The following is a 24,369-nucleotide window of genomic DNA, read 5'->3' as shown; positions in this document are numbered from 1 at the left end:
TCGTCCAAGTACGGGATAATTATAACTCCCTTTTTTCGAAGGAGTATCATCATTTCGGCCATTACCTTTGTAAATACCCTCGGTGCCGTGGACAGACCAAACGGCAACGTCTGGAATTGGTAATGACAGTCCTGTACCACAAATCTGAGGTACTCCTGGTGAGGAGGGTAAATGGGGACATGCAGGTAAGCATCCTTGATGTCCAGTGATACCATGTAATCCCCTTCGTCCAGGCTTGCAATAACCGCCCGGAGCGATTCCATTTTGAACTTGAACCTTCTTATATAAGTGTTCAAGGATTTCAAATTTAAAATGGGTCTCACCGAACCGTCCGGTTTCGGTACCACAAACATTGTGGAATAGTAACCCCGTCCCTGTTGAAGGAGGGGTACTTTGGTTATCACCTGCTGGGAGTACAGCTTGTGAATCGCCTCCAGCACCGCCTCCCTGTCTGGGGGAGTAGTTGGCAAGGCTGATTTGAGGAAACGGCGAGGGGGAGACGTCTCGAATTCCAGCTTGTACCCCTGAGATACCACTTGTAGAATCCAGGGATCCACCCGTGAGCGAACCCACTGGTCGCTGAAGTTCCGGAGACGGGCCCCCACCGCACCTGGCTCCACCTGTGGAGCCCCAGCGTCATGCGGTGGACTTAGAGGAAGCGGGAGAGGACTTTTGTTCCTGGGAACTTGCTGTTTGGTGCAGCTTTTTCCCCCTACCTCTGCCTCTGGGCAGAAAGGACGCGCCTTTAACCCGCTTGCCTTTCTGGGGCCGAAAGGACTGTACCTGATAATACGGTGCTTTCTTTGGCTGTGAGGGAACATGGGGTAAAAATGTCGACTTCCCAGCCGTCGCTGTGGAAACGAGGTCCGAGAGACCATCCCCAAACAATTCCTCACCCTTGTAAGGCAAAACCTCCATGTGCCTTTTAGAATCCGCATCACCTGTCCACTGCCGAGTCCATAATACTCTCCTGGCAGAAATGGATATTGCATTTATTCTAGATGCCAGTTGGCAAATATCCCTCTGTGCATCTCTCATGTATAAGACTACGTCTTTAATATGCTCTACAGTTAGCAATATAGTGTCCCTGTCAAGGGTATCAATGTTATCAGACAGGGAATCTGACCACGCAGCTGCAGCACTGCACATCCATGCTGAAGCAATAGCCGGTCTCAGTATAATACCGGAGTGTGTATATACAGACTTCAGGATAGCCTCCTGCTTTCTATCCGCAGGCTCCTTTAGGGCGGCCGTATCCAGAGACGGTAGTGCCACCTTCTTTGACAAGCGTGTGAGCGCTTTATCCACCCTAGGGGATGTCTCCCAACGTATCCTATCCTCTGGCGGGAAAGGGTACGCCCTTAGTAACTTTTTGGAAATTACCTGTTTCTTATCGGGGGAAACCCACGCTTCATCACACACTTCATTTAACTCTTCAGAAGGGGGAAAAACCACAGGTTGCTTTTTCTCCCCAAACATAACACCCTTTTTTGTGGTACCAGGGTTAATGTCAGAAATGTGCAACACATTTTTCATTGCCGTAATCATGTAACGGATGGCCCTATTGGAATGTACACTAGTCTCATCGTCGTCGACACTGGAGTCAGTATCCGTGTCGACATCTGTGTCTGCCATCTGAGGTAGCGGGCGTTTTTGAGCCCCTGATGGCTTTTGGGACGCCTGGGCAGGCACGGACTGAGAAGCCGGCTGTCCCACATCTGCTATGTCATCAAACCTCTTATGTAAGGAGTTGACACTGTCACGTAATTCCTTCCACATATCCATCCACACCGGTGTCGACCCCGCAGGGGGTGACATCACATTTATCGGCACCTGCTCCGCCTCCACATAAGCCTCCTCATCAAACATGTCGACACAGCCGTACCGACACTCCGCACACACACAGGGAATGCTCTGACTGAGGACAGGACCCCACAAAGTCCTTTGGGGAGACAGAGAGAGAGTATGCCAGCACACACCACAGCGCTATAAATCACAGGGATGTACACTATAATGAGTGATTTTACCCTATAGCAGAGATATAGATAGATATATATATATATATATATATTAGTATTTGCGCCTAAATTTAGTGCCCCCCCTCTCTTTTTTACCCTATTGAGCCTGGAAACTGCAGGGGAGAGCCTGGGGAGCGTCCTTCCAGCGGAGCTTTGAGAGGAAATGGCGCCAGTGTGCTGAGGGAGATAGCCCCGCCCCCTTCACGGCAGACTTCTCCCGCTTTTTTTATGGATATATGGCAGGGGATTCTACACATATATAGTCTTAATGACTATATTATGTGTATTTTTTTGCCAATGTAAGGTAATCTTATTGCAGCCCAGGGCGCCCCCCCCCCCAGCGCCCTGCACCCATCAGTGACCGGAGTGTGAGGTGTGCATGGGGAGCAATGGCGCACAGCTGCAGTGCTGTGCGCTACCCTAATGAAGACCGGAGTCTTCAGCCGCCGATTTCCTGGACGTTCTTCTTGCTGCAAGGGGGACGGCGGCGCGGCTCCGGGAACGGACGACCGAGGCTGGGCCTATGTTCGATCCCTCTGGAGCTAATGGTGTCCAGTAGCCTAGAAGCCCAAGCTAGCTGCAAGCAGGTAGGTTCGCTTCTCTCCCCTAAGTCCCTCGTAGCAGTGAGTCTGTTGCCAGCAGATCTCACTGAAAATAAAAAACCTAAATATACTTTCTTTTCTAGAAGCTCAGGAGAGCCCCTAGTGTGCATCCAGCTCGAGCCGGGCACAGATTCTAACTGAGGTCTGGAGGAGGGGCATAGAGGGAGGAGCCAGTGCACACCAGGTAGTCCTAATTCTTTCTTAGAGTGCCCAGTCTCCTTCGGAGCCCGCTATTCCCCATGGTCCTTACGGAGTTCCCAGCATCCACTAGGACGTCAGAGAAATAAAGTTAGCAATCACACTAGCAGTCAGTCACATGTTATATATTAGTCATATGAGCATATTATCAACCACAAACATATTTCAAAGTATGTAGGAGTACATATTACTAAATTCTGTTCTATACAGATTTTAAACGTATTCAGACGCAATGCGAAGAAAACCACAGTAATGTACACAGACTCGTATGCAATGGGCACTAAACTTAACTATTCATACTAACAAAAGTAGATAGAAATTTAGTGCTGTATAACCCATACTCAGTAGAGTGGGATACAGGGAGACTCGCCTCACTTCCAAGATCGATCAATACGTTAGCGAACGCTGAGTGGATCCAGACGCTACTAGTGTACACTGTCGCTCCGGGAACTTTAGATGAATACAGACACTCCGGTCACAGAGGCCTGTACTGCAACCAGGTCTCCTTGCGGTAGCTATTTAGTGAACACAGACGCAGCGGCCTATGCTGCGACAGAGACCCCTCGTGATAGCGTCTGAGACGGAAGTGAGGCAACAGTTCATGGCGGGAGACCAACGGAGACTGGTCATGAACTGGGGGGAGGGGCGACCCGGAGAGTGAGTGACTCCCCACCGCTGACATCAACCCTAGGGATCGCAGCCTCATACTATTCCTGGTGACTTATGATCCCTAAGGCCTAGCGCTGGAGCACCCGTGGTGGCGGCGCGTCAGCTACTGTTTGGTAGTCTCCTCCCAAAACAGTGCGGCTGTGTCCGTATTCCCCTTCTAAGCGGAACAGATGCCTTACCTTCTCCCCATGCTCCGGCCACAGGCTGGTCAAGTCTGCTGGACCTGCTAGTATATCCGACACAGACGCCCATCAAGACAGCACTTGTACCGTGGGTAAGCGTTGTTGCGACCCGGCGGGGAGTTGTTGCAGCGACTCTTTCCAATATGCGTATAAGACGCTGTTAGGAAAGATCACTCAAAAACATAGTAAGACTATAAAAAATAAAATAAGAAAGCTTAGGGCTACCAAAACAGCAGCCCTCTGATCGTGGTCCGGCTCCTGCCGCACCAAACAAAAAACTGATTTGCCTGAGCCAGTGGGCGGGGATATATGGACGGGCCCGTTGCATCCTGGGAGGACTGAAAGCTTGTGATCGTTTGGTGCCAATCCGCTATCGCACCATCATATCCCATTGTTATCCTGTGGACCCAGCCGGAGAAAACATGTTGGGTAACCTACATATAGATAATGCAGACTGACCGGGAACAGAATTGCATGCGCTCCGCTGCAGCCGTCAGACAGAGTGCGCTGTCACAGCATAAGGGCTCACATAGATCTAGATTTTCAACACCGCTGTTACATAAAACAACTTGCATATTCTTATCAACACTGTTCGTATCAATAGCAAAAGCACCAAATGCTCTTGACATAACAAGCATCGAACAGTATTAATGACACTTCCACTAATTATCGCCTTAATGTAGATTGCAGGATTACAGCACACCACGCTGGTGCATCTACTCTACAGACCAGCAAAGTCCCAGATAACGGAGCAGGAGACACTGGTCCATAGACGAGGGGCTGCAGTAATTGCAGACAGTGGGCTGATTATGAGGTAGGTGTACAAAAAAAAAAAAAAAAAAAGAGAAGGTAAATTTGCACCTACAACAAACCATGCTGCACTGTATGGGGGAGGGAGGGGGGGGGGTGGGGGGGGGGGGGGCACGGAGAATACATTTATTATTTTGCACGCAAGGTAAATACAATCTGCTTTTGCATGTAACCCACAAGTGCTGGACAGCTTTATTTTACATTGCAATGTGGATGTGAGTTTGGACACGCCCCTCCCAAATCTAACTCTCTCTACCCCACATGGTTTCATCAAGGTGCAGAGTTAATTGCTCTTTTCTGCTCTACTTCCACCTTAAAATCATGTTCAGTGGATTCTCCTCCTCGCAACTCTTCTGTGCTAGAAAGCTGATGAGTTTCCGCCGCCTTTCTCTGGTTTGCAAAATCACACGATGATTTACAGCCTTTTCCAATCCCAAAAAGAAATGAGACTGGAAACACAGGTAGAGGTCTTTGTTTAATTGTGTGTTCAGATTCAGTTTAAAGTTTTAGAATTACAATAATAAAAAAAAAGTCAACATTATCCAGGAGTCCGATCGCTCAAGAAAAAAAAAAAAACAACCCACATACAGCATGCTGCAAATACAAAGTGATTAAAAAGATTTTGTAATTAAGTGTTCTTTACCCAAATGTCTGCAGCATGCCACCCTAGTAAGTAAGGAAATGAAAATATCACCGCCTGAACGGGGCGCCTGAGCAGCAAGAAGAGGGTTACACAGATAATATGGCATTCGTACCAAAACTGCAACAAGTTCTGAGACCACAACTCTCACCAACATAGATGGGAGCTGCAGTGTACTGTAGCACCACTAGAGGGCAGTGTCCGCCATCCTGCACTGGAGCCACATACTGTAACACATTTCTGACAAACGCATTAACCCCTCTAATCCATGCAGGAATTCAGATCGGAAGAGGTGTTATATCAGTACATTGGCTTGAAGTTGCACAGCACTAGTGTTCCGATATTTAACCCCAAATTCATCCAATAAGATTACCCGCAGAATACAGCAATTTTGCACCATGATGGAGCTCAAACAAGAGGACGACAGATGTACACTATGAACATTCATTAATAATCTGCATTTCAAGCCATAACACAGAGGATGGAATACCTTTACAACAACAGACTTGCTGATATTTTGGTATTCCCCCCCCCCATGCTAGATTATTAAGGGAGCTGAAAGCGATTACAGGAGATCAGACTTTGCCCCTTTAGTGTTAATTGCATTTACATCTAGATTTCATACGGGCCTCTATGTAAGCCCTGGACAAGCAAGCATTTACAATGTATGATGGTTCATCAGGAAGTGATATGAAATTAATTAACAGATCATAATTAACAGTTATCAGAGATTATGGCTATAAAAAAAAAAAGATTTAGTCCATCTGGAATGGGAAGAGAAGAAGCCGCAGCCCGAGTTTGAAGTGCATATAAATTTAGTAATCCGGAGCCCCCACCGCCGCCGCAATGTAATAGGTCAGCTGTGTAATCTCGACCTATGGCTTTCAAATAAAAGCTACAAAAATAATAATAAAAAAAACTGTATACATTAACAACATCACGTACAGGTCTATTCATGAAGCAGTGAAAAGTGTGGAGAAGTTGGCCATGGCATCCAATCAGTATGGACGTAACATTTATAATTTGCATACTATACAATTGTACGGAGCAGCCAATTGGTTGCCATGGGCAACTTCTCCACAGGCTCACTTCTCCACTCTTTTCACTACTTCATGAATAGACCCCACAGTGTATCCGGTTGGAGGAAGATTGCTCAGTCCAGTAGTATCTTAGACTAACACCTTAGTGTGTGCTTTGGAATCTGCACGGAACGGAAAAGTAATAAGTTATAAAGAGAACGCCACATTGCGCAGATGGCGTTCGCTCGCGATTGTGTCCGTATAAAAAGTTCTCAGCAGCAAGGAGCGAGTCTGTGTGTGGGATAACACCAAGTCTAGTCTCGTCATGCTGGTCTGGAGCTCGCGCTGGTTATCCGGAGCCCCGGACGATCATTTCCAACGATGTCGAACCAAAGAGGACTCGTCGTTTACTTGCTCAGGGTCATCGCGGAGACGTCTGTTGGGAAGTAGTAGCAAAACCACAAGCACCAGCAGGACGATGCCACAGAAGGTCATGAGAGTGTAAGATATAATCCACATGAGCGGTTCCCTGAGGGGGTTGTTGGTTATGCAGTTTTTTGGGACATCCGTCGTACTGAAGGGACCAGAGATCTCAGATACCCTCACGCCATTGACTTCTGGAGAGAGACAGACAGAAAGGGGTGTTACAACTATGTGTTGTTATGATGTAGCCTCTATAGGTCTACTGCCATAAGCAGATGTTCCAAAACAATATACACATTTTAAAAGATGGCCACAGTATGATGAAGTGAACCAGCAGAGGCGGCCATTTTTTATAATGAATCAACCCAAGCAATCTCAAGAGTATCAACTTTACCCACAGTATGCCTGCAACCTTGAGATGCAACAAACATTCCAAATGCGTGGTCTTCAGTCTCCCAAGGAGAATATTCTTCCACCAAAAGTCATCATGTTCTAGTTTTTCATGTGGAATATTAGTTAATTTAAAATACCTCCTGCTTTCCACCTTGGTACATTTACGCTATACTCAATTCTGCTGTTAAACATGTAAAAACTGCAGTTTTACTTCTATTTTAAAGGACAGAATTACTCTTCGTTAGGGAGGCCAATCCTGGGCCATTTTTCCCGGGATTCAGGATTGTAACTGTCAATCCAGGGATTCCTGGGATTGCAGTAGGGATCCATGTAGGGAGCAGGGAGAGTGAAAGTGGAGGGATCCCGCCGATCCTGGGATTGGCCTGCGTACTCTTCGTGAAATAAAAAGGCTAACAAATAAGTTGTGCAATTCTTAAACTATCCACTAGATGTCACCAAATCATTAGGTGAAAGTTCTCAAAGATCATGTATTACTATTAACACTTCCTGGCCAGCTACAGCGTTTACACAAATAAATATTTCTTAAAAAAAAAAAAAAACTCAGACAATAAGTTAATATATTAACTTGTCAAACATCAAGGGGGAGGTAATACATCCAATCATGAAGGGCATAGATGTAGCTTATGGGGGTTCTGCTGCTATGGGGCTCAGAGGCTTGGGGGGGGGGGCCCTAGACCCGGGTCATAGAGTTGTCTACCAAGTTTCCGGAATCAGCTGCTAAGCGATGCTTGATACATTCCCCCTCAGTGTTTTATAGCCTAATGTTAAAAGAAAATGCAGCAATTTTTTTTTTTTTCTGATGTTTTACTGCCACCTACTGGTAATTACCTGCTATTACGTTTCGTGATAAACTTGTTTGGTTCACCAATATTGTACTTTCTGGTACTTATTTTCATGAGATCTCAAATAGTCTCCCGCCTTCACTTTAGATATGTATTGGTCTAAATATACCAGTTTTCACAAACTAGAATCGATTCTAAGTTTTTTTTTCTTTTGACCAGGGAGGTAAATGGCTCAGGAGGCACTGCCTTGTACTAGAGCCAGATTTACACATCATATATGAGCCCAAGGGTACATGTGGGCATTATACACAGGTGCAGCAATATATACATGTGGGCCTAATACACAGATGCAGCACTATATACATGTGGGCATTATACACAGGTGCGACAGTATATACACATGTGGGCATTATATACACAGGTGCGGCAGTATATACATGTGGGCATTATACACAGGTGCAGCAGTATATACACATGTGGGCATTATACACAGGTGCGGCAGTATATACATGTGGGACTTATACACAGATGCAGCAGTATATACATGTGGGCATTATACACAGGTGTGGCAGTATATACACATGTGGGCATTATACACAGGTGCGGCAGTATATACACATGTGGGCATTATACACAGGTGCGGTAGTATATACTGCTGGATGTTTGGCGAGCTTTGATCAGAGATGTGCGGAAAAGATAGGCAGTGGGGCACTACCGCACTGGTAATAGACATTTTACTCTAGAGTTTTGACTATAAAAATGATTAGAATAATACAAAGATGATATTTATATTTTATCCTTTGTATTTTTCATAAACTGTACTGTCTGGTTTATACGTTAGTATGACAGGAAAGGCTCTGCCACACCCCACCGCACGTCACTGCTTTTGATTAATCTGACCTTAGAGCAGCTTTACTTAAGGACATGATCCAAAGTCTCCTGTTCTACCAAGGTTACACTCCTTTTAGTACACCACTTACAGGTTGAGTATCCCTTATCCAAAATGCTTGGGACCAGAGGAATTTTGGATATCGGATTTTTCTGTATTTTGGAATAATTGCATACCATAACGAGATATTATGGTGATGGGACCTAAATCTAAGCACAGAAGGCATTTATGTTTCATATACACCTTATACACACAGCCTGAAGGTCATTTTAGCCAATATTTTTTATAACTTTGTGCATTAAACAAAGTGTGTGTACATTCACAGAATTCATTTATGTTTCATATACACCTTATACACACACTCTGAAGTTCATTTAATACAATATTTTTAATAACTTTGAGTATTAAACAAAGTTTGTGTACACTGAGCCATCAAAACACAAAGGTTTCACTATCTCAGTCTCACTCAAAAAAGTCCGTATTTCGGAATATTCCGTATTTCGGAATATTTGGATATGGGATACTCAACCTGTATTATATTGTGCAGCTCCTTTATACCTCTGGGTCCTCTCTTTGTTGGTTGGTGTACTACTATTGCCCCGTCCCATTCTCTCTCTTGTGGGCGTTGACAGGTGTCCAACCCTCAACGTCAACATTCCTCAGCGTCTACAGGCATTTAAAAAATAAAAATAAAAGACGGTGCTCCTAGGCAGGTCCCCCAGCCCAACCTACCTATCTTGACCCTCTCAGTCAGACAGAGGGGAGATTAGGCTGATGCTCCTATATCTTTACTGACCCCTCTGATGCAGAGCTTTTGTCCAATCCCTCTTCCTCCCACCAGAGGTCACCCACCTCCCTGTCATTATATTATTATTTATAGGGCGCCACAAGTGTTTCGCAGCGCCGTACAAAGGACAGTACAGGGACACAAAACTTATTACAGTAAATAAATAACAGAAATAGAGTACAGGTAACAAAGAGCACCACAATTCTCAATACACAATACAGCTTAGATGTAAGTAGCGAGTGAGTGATCAGCGTACTACTAGGGTGTTGGTGGCCATAGATGGAGATGAGACTTTTAGCAGCAGGAGAAAAAGCGGGTAAAGATGGTCGCTGAGTAGGGGAGAGCTGCGAGTGAAATGCGTCGAGAAGAGGGCTTAGATAACAGGAGGAAAGAGGGCCCAGCTCTGAAGAGCTAACAATCTAGTGGGAAGAGGGCGACAGAAAGATGACTTGGAGGTGCAAGCAAGTGAGAGGTAGCCTGATGGCAGGGTATAATATACATTACACATGGTTCACTACTGCTTATAATGTAAAGGTTTTGTTTTGTTTTTTGAGTATTATGTTAATTTTGTATTTTTATGTTGTAGCCTTGGTGGATTTGGGGTTTTACTGTTTTTATGCTTCTTTTGTTTATATCGGCCCTATTAGAGCCTACTTCTAACTTCTGGGTTTTCAAAAGTATGAGGAAAACGGAGAAAGTGCTGAAGCTTTAACATCCTCTTTTTGTTCAAGCATTGTGCATACCGGTGATTAATGTTATGCAGACCAAGGAGTGTGCGGGTTCCCTCCCCTGTTGTCCCAAGCGCTTTCCTCTCACGTTTGTAGGGAAGGGTTGGGCCCTATATTCTTCTTTCTTCTACTGTGCTTTGAGCATCCCACTATTAGGGTGGGCTCCCCGCGCGATCTGTAATCTCCTTGCAGCCCAGATCCACCCCAACAGCATAACCCAAATAGTTTCTAGAGGGCCCCATCCTTCAACTAACAATGGAGCTTGGAGGTGCAGCTCCCTGGTGTGTTTTGTATCAGGAGGACAGGACTTGCGCGCTTCATTCAGGGGTGCGCCAGTCAGTCTTGCCGACCACTCCATTCCCAAAGTCCTCACTAGTACTATCTGGGATATATTACTATCCAATCATGCCACGGGGGAGGTAACGGAGAGTGGCTGCAAAAGCAGGCGTGTCACAGTTTCCGAGGCATGCCTTAGCCGGCGTCTGCAAACCGGTACACAGCTGCAGCGTCACCGGCGTCTCACTTCCTGCAGCCATGCTGCACCACACGCCCTGACGTCTGACTTTTGATGCAACTTTATCATAATTCGTTGTTTATTTTGCACAATTGCCTTTCCCGCTCGTTTATATATTTTGTTTATTGCACCAACTTTACTTGGGTGTTGCCAGTGCGATGGCACGGCTATCCTATCTGCCTCTCTGCCCTTATATATACTTATGATCTGATGGTACGATGCATGTACTATTACTTTATCTCCTATGTGCATTAGTTGTGTACTTTTGATATGCAGCTTCTAAATAAAAAAAAATTAAAAAAAGGAGGTTAAAGAAAGCAAAATCACAGTAATCTGCAAGGGACGGCTTCTTAAGGGTTACACAAACCCTTAGGAGGCCGGGGGACGCCACCTTCAGGCAGCTTTAGTTTATTGCGCCTCGTGAAACTTTGACTAAAGACAGCGCTTTACCTTCCAAGCGCCAACAGCTCAGGTATAAATGAGAAAGGCAATGAGAAACGTTAAATAAGACGCACGACGGGATGTGCAAAGCAGTATTTGTCAGAGTGCAGCCTAATCATTCATCACTGAATCACTGTCTAAGCCTAATTAACTAATGAACCGATAAGCAGCACAATCATGAATATAAATCACTCAGTGTGGAGTCATCAGTCCCCACTTGGGAATATTCCTACAGGATCCGACAGCGACAGCTGTCTCCAGCAGCCGAGCAGGATGGAAGTGCCTCAGTACACAGCATACTATGGGGCAGATGTACGAAGTATTGGAGAGAGATAAAGTACCAATCAGCTCCTGTCATTGTTACAGGCTGCGTTTGAAAAATAACAGAGAGCAGATTGGCTGGTACTTTGGGGTCTATTTACTAAGCCTCGTATGGAGATAGAGTACCAGCCAACCAGCTCCTGTCATTTTTTTCAAACACAGCCTGTAACATGGCAGTTAGGAGCTGATTGGCTGGTACTTTATATCCACCCAAGGCTTAGTAAATAGACCCCAAAATCTGTTTGCAAGGCTTGATACAGCTCATCCTGTATGTAGAACTATGAATGTTCTCACACAATGGACGAACCGAAATCGCTTAGTCAAAGTCAACAAAGGCATCATTACCAACGGTACCCGTCACTGCACAAACATCAGTCACACCCCTACGAGAGAGGTCGGGCGGAACTGCCACATTCACATGTTCTACGCTGAATAATAGTCGTCAATCATTAACTTGTAGGATTGTAAAGAATACGCCGTCAGCCAAGCAAGTTCTTGGAGTAAATATCTCTGTACCGGACACAGTAGCTGTCAACAGTCCCCGATTTCCAAGGGACTGTCCCACCTGTCACACACACCTGTACCACGAAATGTCCCAGTGTTTCACTATTCACCAACTGCACTTACAACGGCCACAAGGGTGACAGCATTATTATTACGCGTTATTTATATAGCGCACACATAGTCCACAGCATTTTACAGACGCCATTCGCATCAGTACCTGTCCCAGTTGAGCTTACAATCTATAGTCCCTGCCACATATACACGCACACACGTTGGGTTAAAAAACATTTTTTTGTCAGGAGCCAATTAACCCAGAAATTTATTTTTGGATTGTTTGAGGATACCGTAGTACCTGGAGGAAACCCACGCAAGTGGGAGAAGAACATGCAAACTCCACACTGTTAGGAAGGGGAGGTCCCTAATGGGAAATCAAACTCAATACTTCACTGCAGGGAGGCCTGTAATAATGACCCTACACCAATCATGATGGCCGATAACATAAGAGACTGGCTTTTATTTTGCTGCATCAGTGCAACACTCAATCTGTACTGGAGGTCTCAAGGATTGGTTCCCATCACAACAACCAAATACTGCAGAACACAAGATTACAGCGATACCTCTATTCGTTTAAGCATCGTCACTAGGTAATGGAGGGTCCCTACAATTACACGCCATAATAAATATAATACTAAGCCAATAAATAAGCTTTATAAGAATTCATTTCTGAAATCTGTCTCTTGCAAACATGAATGTTTTAAGAATTGACTTATTCCTATTATTTCACCTTAGGGGGGAATTAAATAAGCCCCAATAATTTGTCGGGCGGTAAAAACGGGACATTACCACGTTCTGCTTTTTTTTGTGCTGAAAATACATAGGATCCATGATAAGTTAACATACCTAAGTGTTCTCTCGGCCACCTTCGTGAAAACAGGGCAGTTTTTTTAGGGATTTATTCCTGAAAAGTGCCTGCCTCGGGCTAACTTCGGGGCTAATTGGATAGCCCGCAGTAAAATATTAAGTCTCTCCAATATCTAAATTTAAAAAAAATAGGAATTTAATACCTACCGGTAATTCCTTTTATCGTAGTGGATACTGGGATGACATTAGTACCATGGGGTACAGATCGGGTCCAATGGAGCCTGGCACTTTAAGAAAACAGTGTGCTGGCTCCTCCCCTCTTTGCCCCTCATAGCAGACTCAGTCTAGGAAACTGTGCCCGAGGAGACGGACATACTTTGACAGAAGGTAAAAACGCAAAAGCGGTGAGGTAACGAACTAACACAACAAGAAGGGTAGCAGTGCTAACCAGAACAGAGGAAAGCAACGCTAACCGTAACTAAGGATAGCAACACTAACCAAACCTGGAACACGAAGCACTGAGGCGGGCACCCATTATCCACTACGGGAAAAAGAATCACCGGTAGGTATTAAATTCCTATTTTCTCTAACGTCTTAGTGGATACTGGGATGACATTAGTACCATAAGGAAGTCCCAAAACTCTCATAATGGTGGGAGTGCGCCGAGACCCCTGCAAAACCGCGTGACCAAACTGAAAGTCATCTCTGGCCAAGGTGTCAAACCTATAGAACTTTACGAACATGTTCGACCCAGACCAAGTAGCTGCACGGCCCAACTGTAAGACCGAGACGCCCCGGGCAGCCGCCCATGAAGAACCCACCGACCTTGTGGAGTGGGCCTGGATAGAACTCTGCAGCGGCATTGCACCCGAACAATAGGCTTGTTGAATGGTCAACCTGAGCCAACGAGCAATGGACTGCTTAGAATCAAATTTTGGTAGTGTCAAAAGACAAAAAGCAAGTCCGATTTCCAGTGACGAGCTGTCCTCTAGACGTAAATCCGCAAAGCTCTCACAACGTCCAAGGACTTTGGAGCAACCGATGTGTCAGCCAGCACCGGAACTACTACTGGCTGATCGATGTGAAAGGCCAACACCACTTTTGGCAAAATCTGCCGCCTTACCCTCGTGAAATATCACATATGGGCTCTTACAGAATAAGGCCCCCCAACTCTGACACACGTTTTGCCGAGACTAAAGTAAGCAACAGAAGAGTCTTCCAAATAAGATATTTTAATTCCACCCCGTGTAAGGGTTCAAACCAGTCCGACTGGAGAAAAGTCAATACCACAGCGAGATCCCACGGAGTCATGGGAGGGACAAAGGGTGAGTGAATGCGAAGAACACCCTTCAGGAATGTCTGTACTTCCGGAAGTACTGCCAGCTGTTTCTGGAAGACGATCGAGAGAGACGAAATCTGAACTTTGATGGAGCCTAACCGAAGGCCCATATTCACGCCTGCTTGCAGGAAGAGCAGAAAACGGCCAAGATGATAGTCCACAGGAGAGTATTTTCTACCCTCACACCAAGAAACATATTTCTTCCAGATACGATGGTAATGTTTTGACATGATCACCTTACGGGCCTGGACCATAGTTGAAGACGAAAAGCTCTTGCTGAAGAAGGTACTCGGGGAGCGACAGAGGCCAGGGCTCCACCAGAGACCTAGTCAGGATGTCTGCATACCAGGCCCGTCGAGGACAATCTGGGAAATTAGAATTGCCAGAACGCTTTCCTTTTTGAGTCTGTAGAACTCTTGGAATGAGAGGAATTGGAGGAAAAAGGTACACAAACTGGTAAGTTGCAGTCAGTGTCCATAGCTACCGCCTGCGGATCCCACGTTCAGGAACAGTAATGACGGAGCTTCTTGTTGAGACGAGAAGCCATCAAGTCTATCTGCGGACAGCCCCACCGGTGAACCAGCTGTTGAAACACCAGAGGGTGAAGGCCCCATTTCCCCGGATGAAGGTCGTGCCTGCTGAGGAAGTCCACTTCCCAGCTGTCCACTACTGGAATTGTTGCCATATAGGTAATTGTCCGCACTCAATATAATATTAGGGCAATGGATGTTGTCTGAATCAAAATATAATTCATTATAAATAGGCGATGTAACCATAGTGAACAGTATACTGGATATATATAGTAAGGAATAGATATGAAATAAGTTTGAATGTATGAGGTAATGTGTAGCTGATTTAAGAAATTAGGTTTGTATATGTGTTTATATATTTAACTGTATATTTGTGTTTTACTGCAAGATGGTAAAACAGTGTAGGGAACAGGTTTTTTTCTGCTCTAGCCATAAATAAGGCTAGAGAGGTCACAGTATAACAAAGAATGCATTTACAATCAAATGGACACTGGAATCCACAGGTGTACCTTTAGATCAGAATCAAGATTTGCAATACCTCTGGCAATTATAAAACTAGCTATTCAATTGTCCAGTAGAGGTTAAAGCTAGGGACCATAAATTAACTACAACGAAAAGAGATCACATCCATTGATAAAACATGCTTCAGGCAAACAAATACTGTTACACTTCAAATAACCAAAGGAAGGTCTTTGATGTACAGTATAAGGAAAGGACACGTTTTATGGCACCATACCTGCTTGAGCAGAATATCCAACTTGGAGCAGAGAACGTTTTATTACACCTTGGAATCTGACAAACCTATAATTATCTATTCCATTGGAAACTATGAGAATATGATAGTTTGAATTGGTAAAATATAGGATAAAAGGAGCAGACTTTTTAGTTAGGAGTTAGAGAGAAGGAAAGGAAGTCAGTCAGGAGGAGAAGTCATGGAGAAGATGCAGGGGGAAAGGATCTGTAACTTGCAAGTATACACTTTATGTTAGTAATTGAAACGGTTTGTGAAACTTATGTCATGTTGGTTTATGTTATATAACTAAGGAAGCATAGCTAAATAATTAGTATATATATATATATATATATATATATATATATATATATATATATATATCACTACTGTGTATATCTTATTCTGTACGATTTGATCTGCCTGTAAATAAATAATCATATAAAAGGAGCAGTAATATTCAAGCTTGAACTCTCTTTAAGGAATCTTAACTTCATAATTTCATAAGTTATATATATAAGGACTGCATATATTTATCAGCCAATTAATTTGTAAGCCTGACATAATATATTTGAAGATATATATAATAAACGCATATTAATTAAAATATATCCATATATTAATAACCATATATGATATATTAAATATTAATATTCATAAATATGATTCCATAAATCAATAAAATGACTATGGCTGAGATGGCCCGTGTGTTGGCTTCCGCCCAGAAGAGTATCCTTGACACCTCTCGCACCGCGGCCCTGTTTCTGATTCCTCCCTGTCGGTTTATGTACGCCACCGCTGTGGCATTGTCCAACTGCACTTGTATGGCCTGAATTCGGAGAAGATAGAAGGCCTGTAGGAGAGCATTGTAAATCGCCCGAGTTCCAGGACGTCCATAGGTAGTGAAAATTCCAGACTCGACTACCATCCCTGAAACTGAGCTCCCTGGGTCACAGCCCTCCCAACCACAGAGGCTGGCATCCGTTGTCAGCAGGACCCAAGATTGGGTACTGAAGCTACGACCCTCCACCAGGTGTGAGATCTGGAGCCACCATAACAGGGAGATCCGTGGCTTCGGCGACAGGGTTATACACAGTTGCATCTGCAGGCAAGACCCTGACAACTTGTTTAGGAGATCCAGCTGAAACGGGCGGACATGGAACCTGCCATACTGGATCGCTTTGTATGAGGCCATCATCTTGCCTAGTAGACGGATGCAAAGATGAATCGTCACCTTGCAAGGTCTGAGCACCGAGCGGACCATAGCCAGGATTGTCAAGGCCTTGTCCATTGGAAGGAATACCTTCTGAGCCACGTTGTCCAGTATCATCGCCAGGAACTGAATTCTCTGCGATGGTTCCAGGTGAGACTTTGGAAACATAGGATCCACCTATGTTCTGTAAGAAGGTGAGTAACCAAGTCAATGCTGTGTAGCAGACGCTCCCTGGACACCACCTTTATCAAGAGATCGTCCGAGTAGGGGACTATGTTGATTCCCATCATGCGCAACTGCAGCATCATCTCCGCCAGGACCTTTGTGAACACCCCTGGATCTGTGGAAAGACCAAAGGGTAAGGCCTGAAACTGGTAGTGGTGGTCCAGTATAGCGAACCAGAGGTAAGCCTGATGAGGAGGCCATATTGGGACATGCAGGTAAGCATACTTGATATCCAGGGATACCAAAAACTACGCCTCCCTCAGACCGGAGATAACTGCCCTTAGGGATTCTACCTTGAATTTGAACACAAAGATACAGGTTTAGAAATTTGAGGTTCAATATTGGCCGTACCAAGCAGTCTGGCTTCGGAACTACAAACAGACTTGAGTAAAATCCCTTGTTGTGCAGCGGAGGAGGTACTGGAACAATAACTCCTGCTAGAAGCAGTTTGTGAACGGCTTCTTGCAAGTTAACTCTTGCTGCAGGTGAAGATGGTAAAGCCTGGCTTGAAGTATCTGAGAGGAGGTAGTCTTGGGAAATGAGGTCCCTCACCCAAGGATCCCGGCAGGACTTTGCCCACACATGGGCAAAGTTTTGAAGGCGAGCACCTACCTGAAAGTCACCTTGCTGTTGGGGCCAACCGTCATGGGGAGGGCCTAGTGGATGAGGATCTGGAGGCCTGGTCCAGAGATCCAGTAGCCGCTGGTTTATGGGAATTACCTCAATTTCCTCTAGCAGCATTGGAGGCACCTCTGGCTCTGCCTCTGAATCTGGCCGCACGAAAGGACTGCAGAGAGGGCTCAGAATAGGGACGTCTAGCAGGAGGCAGATATGTAGACTTACCTGCCGTTGCCTGAGAAATCCACTTGTTCAGTTCTTCCTCAAACAAGGCATCTCCTGTAAAAATAAGATTTTACTCACCGGTAAATCTATTTCTCGTAGTCCGTAGTGGATGCTGGGGACTCCGTAAGGACCATGGGGAATAGACGGCTCCGCAGGAGACTGGGCACATCTAAGAAAGATTTAGGACTATCTGGTGTGCACTGGCTCCTCCCCCTATGACCCTCCTCCAAGCCTCAGTTAGGAACTGTGCCCGGAAGAGCTGACACAATAAGGAAGGATTTTTGAATTCCGGGTAAGACTCATACCAGCCACACCAATCACACCATATAACACGTGATAGGAACCCCGGTTAACAGTATGATAACAAAATGGAGCCTCTAAAGAGATGGCTCACAACAAAACCCGATTTTTGTAACAATAACTATGTACAGGTATTGCAGACAATCCGCACTTGGGATGGGCGCCCAGCATCCACTACGGACTACGAGAAATAGATTTACCGGTGAGTAAAATCTTATTTTCTCTGACGTCCTAGTGGATGCTGGGGACTCCGTAAGGACCATGGGGATTATACCAAAGCTCCCAAACGGGCGGGAGAGTGCGGATGACTCTGCAGCACCGAATGAGAGAATTCCAGGTCCTCCTCAGCCAGGGTATCAAATTTGTAGAATTTTGCAAACGTGTTTGCCCCCGACCAAGTAGCTGCTCGGCAAAGTTGTAAAGCCGAGACCCCTCGGGCAGCCGCCCAAGATGAGCCCACCTTCCGTGTGGAATGGGCTTTTACAGATTTAGGCTGCGGTAAGCCTACCGCAGAATGCGCCAGCTGAATAGTGCTACAAATCCAGCGCGCAATAGACTGCTTAGAAGCAGGATCACCCAGCTTGGTGGGTGCATACAGGATAAACAGCGAGTCAGTCTTTCTGACTCCAGCCGTCCTGGAAATATAAATTTTTAGGGCCCTGACTACGTCCAGCAACTTGGAATCCTCCAAGTCCCTAGTAGCCGCAGGCACCACAATAGGTTGGTTCAAGTGAAACGCTGAGACCACCTTTGGGAGAAACTGAGGACGAGTCCTCAATTCTGCCCTATCCATATGGAAAATCAGATAAGGGCTTTTACAAGACAAAGCCGCCAATTCTGAAACCCGCCTGGCCGACGCCAAGGCCAACAGCATGACCACTTTCCACGTGAGATATTTTAAATCCACAGTCTTAAGTGGCTCAAACCAATGTGATTTCAGGAATGCCAAAACCACATTGAGATCCCAAGGTGCCACTGGGGGCACAAAAGGAGGCTGAATATGCAGCACTCCTTTGACAAAAGTCTGAACTTCGGGCAGTGACGCCAGTTCTTTTTGGAAGAAAATCGACAGAGCCGAAATCTGGACCTTTATGGACCCCAATTTGAGGCCCAACGTCACCCCTGCTTGCAGCAAGTGCAGGAATCGACCCAGTTGAAATTCCTCCGTCGGGGCCTTCATGGCCTCACACCAAGCAACATATTTTCGCCAAATGCGGTGATAATGTCTTGCGGTGACATCCTTCCTGGCTTTGATCAGGGTAGGGATGACTTCCTCCGGAATACCCTTTTCCTTCAGGATCCGGTGTTCAACCGCCATGCCGTCAACGCAGCCGCGGTAAGTCTTGGAACAGACAGGGTCCCTGCTGCAGCAGGTCTGGTCTGAGCGGCAGAGGCCAAGGGTCCTCTGTAAGCATCTCTTGAAGTTCCGGGTACCAAGCTCTTCTTGGCCAATCCGGAACCACGAGTATGGTTTTCACTCCTCGCCTTCTTATTATTCTCAGTACCTTGGGTATGAGAGGTAGAGGAGGAAACACATAAACCGACTGGTACACCCATGGTGTCACTAGAGCGTCCACCGCTATCGCCTGAGGGTCTCTTGACCGGGCGCAATATCTTTTCAACTTCTTGTTGAGGCTGGACGCCATCATGTCTACCTGTGGTTTTTCCCACCGGTTGACCAGCATTTGGAAGACTTCTGGATGAAGTCCCCATTCTCCCGGGTGGAGGTCGTGCCTGCTGAGGAAGTCTGCTTCCCAGTTGTCCACTCCCGGAATGAACACTGCCGTCAGTTCTAACACATGATTCTCTGCCCATCTGAGAATCCTTGTGGCTTCTGCCATCGCCATCCTGCTTCTCGTGCCGCCCTGTCTGTTTACATGGGCGACCGCCGTGATGTTGTCTGACTGGATCAGTACCGGCTGGTTTTGAAGCAGGGGTCTTGCCTGGCTTAGGGCATTGTAAATGGCCCTTAGCTCCAGGATATTTATGTGAAGAGAAATCTCCTGATTTGACCACAGTCCTTGGAAATTTCTTCCCTTTGTGACTGACCCCCAGCCCCGAAGGCTGGCATCCGTGGTCACCAGGACCCAGTCCTGTATTCCGAATCTGCGGCCCTCTAGTAGATGAGCCCTCTGCAGCCACCACAGCAGCGACACCCTGGTTCTGGCCGATAGGGTTATCCGCTGTTGCATCTGGAGATGGGACCCGGACCATTTGTCCAACAGGTCCCACTGGAACGTCCTTGCGTGGAACCTTCCGAATGGAATTGCTTCGTACGAAGCTACCATTTTTCCCAGGACTCGTGTGCATTGATGTACCGACACTTTTCCTGGTTTTAGAATGTCTCTGACCAGAGATGACAATTCCTCGGCTTTTTCCAGTGGAAGAAACACTCTTTTCTGGTCTGTGTCCAGAATCATTCCCAGGAACAGAAGACGTGTCGTCGGGACCAGCTGTGACTTTGGAATGTTTAGAATCCAGCCGTGCTGTTGTAGCACTTCCTGAGAAAGTGCCACCCCCACTATCAACTGTTCTTTGGACCTCGCCTTTATCAGGAGATCGTCCAAGTACGGGATAATTAAAACTCCCTTCTTGCGAAGGAGTATCATCATTTCGGCCATTACCTTGGTAAAGACCCTCGGTGCCGTGGATAACCCGAACGGCAGCGTCTGGAACTGATAGTGACAGTCCTGTACCACAAATCTGAGGTACTCCTGGTGCAGAGGGTAAATGGGGACATGCAGGTACGCATCCTTGATGTCCAGGGATACCATGTAATCCCCCTCCTCCAGGCTCGCAATAACCGCCCTGAGCGATTCCATCTTGAACTTGAACCTTTTGATATAAGTGTTCCAAGGTTTTTAAATTTAAGATGGGTCTCACCGAACCGTCCGGTTTCGGTACCACAAACATTGTGGAGTAGTAACCCTTTCCTTGCTGAAGGAGGGGTACCTTGACGATCACTTTCTGTGAATACAGTTTTTGAATAGCCACCAACACTGCCTCCCTGGCAGAGGGAGTTGCCGGCAAGGCAGATTTTAGGAAACGGCGGGGGGGAGACGTCTCAAATTCCAGCCTGTACCCCTGAGATACTATTTGAAGGACCCAGGGATCCACTTGTGAGAGAGCCCATTGTGTGCTGAAAAACCTGAGACGTGCCCCCACCGTTCCCGATTCCGCCTGAGCAGCCCCAGCGTCATGCTGTGGACTTACCGGACGCAAGGGAGGACTTCTGCTCCTGGGAACTAGCTGTGTGCTGCAGCTTCTTCCCCCTTCCTCTGCCCCTCGGCAGAAAGGATGAGCCTCTAGCCCGCTTATTTTTCTGGGGCCGAAAGGACTGTACTTGATAATACGGTGCTTTCTTTTGCTGTGGGGTAGCCTGTGGCAAAAAAGTCGATTTCCCAGCAGTAGCTGTGGAAACGAGGTCTGAAAGACCTTCCCCAAAAAGTTCCGCCCCTTTATAGGGTAAAACTTCCATGTGCCGCTTGGAGTCGGCATCACCTGACCATTGCCTAGTCCATAACCCCCGTCTGGCGGCAATGGACATAGCGCTTATTTTTGATGCCAGCCGGCAAATATCCCTCTGTGCATCACGCATGTATAAGACCGCGTCTTTTATATGGTCAATCGTTAGCAAAATATTGGCCCTCATTCCGAGTTGATCGGTCGCAAGGCGAATTTAGCAGAGTTACACACGCTAAGCCTACGCCTACTGGGAGTGTATCTTAGCTTCTTAAAATTGCGACCGATGTAATCGCAATATTGCGATTACAAACTACTGAGCAGTTTCTGAGTAACTTCAACCTTACTCTGCCTGTGCGATCAGTTCAGTGCTTGTCGTTCCTGGTTTGACGTCACAAACACACCCAGCGTTCGCCCAGACACTCCCCCGTTTCTCCAGCCACTCCTGCGTTTTTTCCGGAAACGGTAGCGTTTTCAACCACACGCCCATAAAACGCCGTGTTTCCGCCCAGTAACACCCATTTCCTGTCAATCACATTACGATCGCCGGAGCGATGAAAAAGCCGTGAGTAAAAATACTATCTTCATTGTTAAATTACTTGGCGCAGTCGCAGTGCGAATATTGCGCATGCGTACTAAGCGGATTTTCATTGCGATGCGATGAAAAATATCGAGCGAACGACTCGGAATGAGGGCCATTGTCCCTATCCATGGTATCAATGTTTTCCGACAGGGAGTCTGACCACGCAGCAGCAGCACTGCACATCCAAGCTGATGCAATAGCGGGTCTCAATATAATGCCAGCTTTCTATCAGCCGGTTCTTTTAGGGCGGCCGTATCCGGAGACGGTAGTGCCACCTTCTTTGATAAGCGTGTCAATGCTTTATCTACCCTAGGGGGTGTTTCCCAGCGTGACCTATCCTCTGGCGGGAAAGGGTACGCAGCCATTAACCGTTTAGAAATGATCAATTTCTTATCGGGGGAAGTCCACGCTTCCTCACACACCTCATTTAATTCGTCAGATGCAGGAAAAACTACTGGTAGTTTTTTCTCACCAAACATAATACCCTTTTTTGTGGTACCTGGGGTATCATCAGAAATGTGTAATACATTTTTTATAGCCTCAATCATATAACGGGTGGATCTAATGGAGGGTACACTCGTCTCATCATCGTCGACACTGGAGTCGGTATCCGTGTCGACATCTGTATCTGTCATCTGAGGTAGCGGGTGTTTTATAGCCCCTGATGACATTTGAGACGCTTGGACAGGCACAAGCTGAGTATCCGGCTGTCCTATTTCGTCAAACCTTTTATGTAAGGAGCTGACACTGTTACGTAATTCCTTCCATAAGTCCATCCACACTGGTGTCGACCCCGCAGGGGGTGACATCACATTCACAGGCATTTGCTCCGCCTCCACATCATTATCCTCATCATACATGTCGACACAGCAGTACCGACACACAGCAGACACACAGGGAATGCTCTTACAGAGGACAGGACCCCACAAAGCCCTTTGGGGAGACAGAGGGAGAGTATGCCAGCACACACCAGGGCGCTATATAACACAGGGATATCACTATACAGAGTGTTTTCCCCTATAGCTGCCTATAATATATATATATATATATATATATATATATATATATATATATATATATATATATATATATATATATATATATACTGCACCTAAATTGTGCCCCCCCTCTCTTTTTTACCCTTTCTGTAGTGCAGGACTGCAGGGGAGAGCCAGGGAGCTTCCTTCCAGCGAAGCTGTGAGGAAATAATGGCGCCAGTGTGCTGAGGGAGTTGGCTCCGCCCCTTTTTCGGCGGGCTTTCTCCCGCTATTTTATCGTTTCTGGCAGGGGTTAATATACACCTATATAGCCTCTGGGGCTATATATGGTGTTAGTTTTGCCAGCCAAGGTGTTATTATTGCTGCTCAGGGCGCCCCCCCCAGCGCCCTGCACCCATCAGTGACCGCAGTGTGAGGTGTGCATGAGGAGCAATGGCGCACAGCTGCAGTGCTGTGCGCTACCTTGGAGAAGACAGAAGTCTTCAGCCGCCGATTTTCCGGACCACCTTCTTGTTTCTGGCTCTGTAAGGGGGACGGCGGCGCGGCTCCGGGAACGGACGACGAGGTCGGGTCCTGTGTTCGATCCCTCTGGAGCTAATGGTGTCCAGTAGCCTAAGAAGCCCAAGCTACCACCACTTAGGTAGGTTCGCTTCTTCTCCCCTTAGTCCCTCGTTGCAGTGAGCCTGTTGCCAGCAGGTCTCACTGAAAATAAAAAACCTAAACTATACTTTCTTCTAGGAGCTCAGGAGAGCCCCTAGTGTGCATCCAGCTCAGCTGGGCACAGAAATCTAACTGAGGCTTGGAGGAGGGTCATAGGGGGAGGAGCCAGTGCACACCAGATAGTCCTAAATCTTTCTTAGATGTGCCCAGTCTCCTGCGGAGCCGTCTATTCCCCATGGTCCTTACGGAGTCCCCAGCATCCACTAGGACGTCAGAGAAAGGAAGATTCTCCACACCTTTCTTGGAATCGGCATTCGCTGACCCTTGCCATAGAGCCCTGCGAGCTGAGACAGCTATAGCCGTGACACGGCCATTGATGAGACATAATCCTTTAATAGCCTCACTCATAAAATTTGCAGCATCCTGGATATAATGCAGTAGTGGAATGATCTCATCCTGATGTTGGGAGTCAAACCCACCTATTATAATATCAGACCATTTTACCATGGCCCTTGTAATCCAGCCACAAGCTACAGTGGGCCTAGGTGCTACGCCCACCGCTGTAGAAATTGACGTGAGTGTAGATTCAATTTTGTAGTCACCTGGGACTCTGAGAGAGATAGCCCAAGGCACAGGCAGCACAATCTTAAGTGACAGCTTGGCCACTGAAGTATCCCCACACAG

The 24,369-nt window shown here is 46.4% G+C and overlaps 1 protein-coding gene across 1 annotated transcript in view; it reads right to left on the bottom strand.

Moving 5' to 3' along the window:
- Positions 1-4,941: 4,941 nt before the first annotated feature.
- Positions 4,942-24,369, bottom strand: part of BACE2 (beta-secretase 2) — a 110,764-nt gene continuing 91,336 nt past the window's right edge. The window contains exon 9 of the mRNA XM_063956597.1: positions 4,942-6,755. Coding sequence (XP_063812667.1) covers positions 6,508-6,755 — 248 coding nt within the window. The 3' untranslated portion in view covers positions 4,942-6,507. The remainder of the gene's footprint in view (positions 6,756-24,369) is intronic.

Source organism: Pseudophryne corroboree, chromosome 2 (assembly GCF_028390025.1).
Source record: "Pseudophryne corroboree isolate aPseCor3 chromosome 2, aPseCor3.hap2, whole genome shotgun sequence".
Taxonomy (NCBI): Eukaryota; Metazoa; Chordata; class Amphibia; order Anura; family Myobatrachidae; genus Pseudophryne; species Pseudophryne corroboree.
The sequence above is the reverse complement of the archived record's forward strand: the minus strand, read 5'-3'. Positions and strand labels throughout refer to the sequence as shown.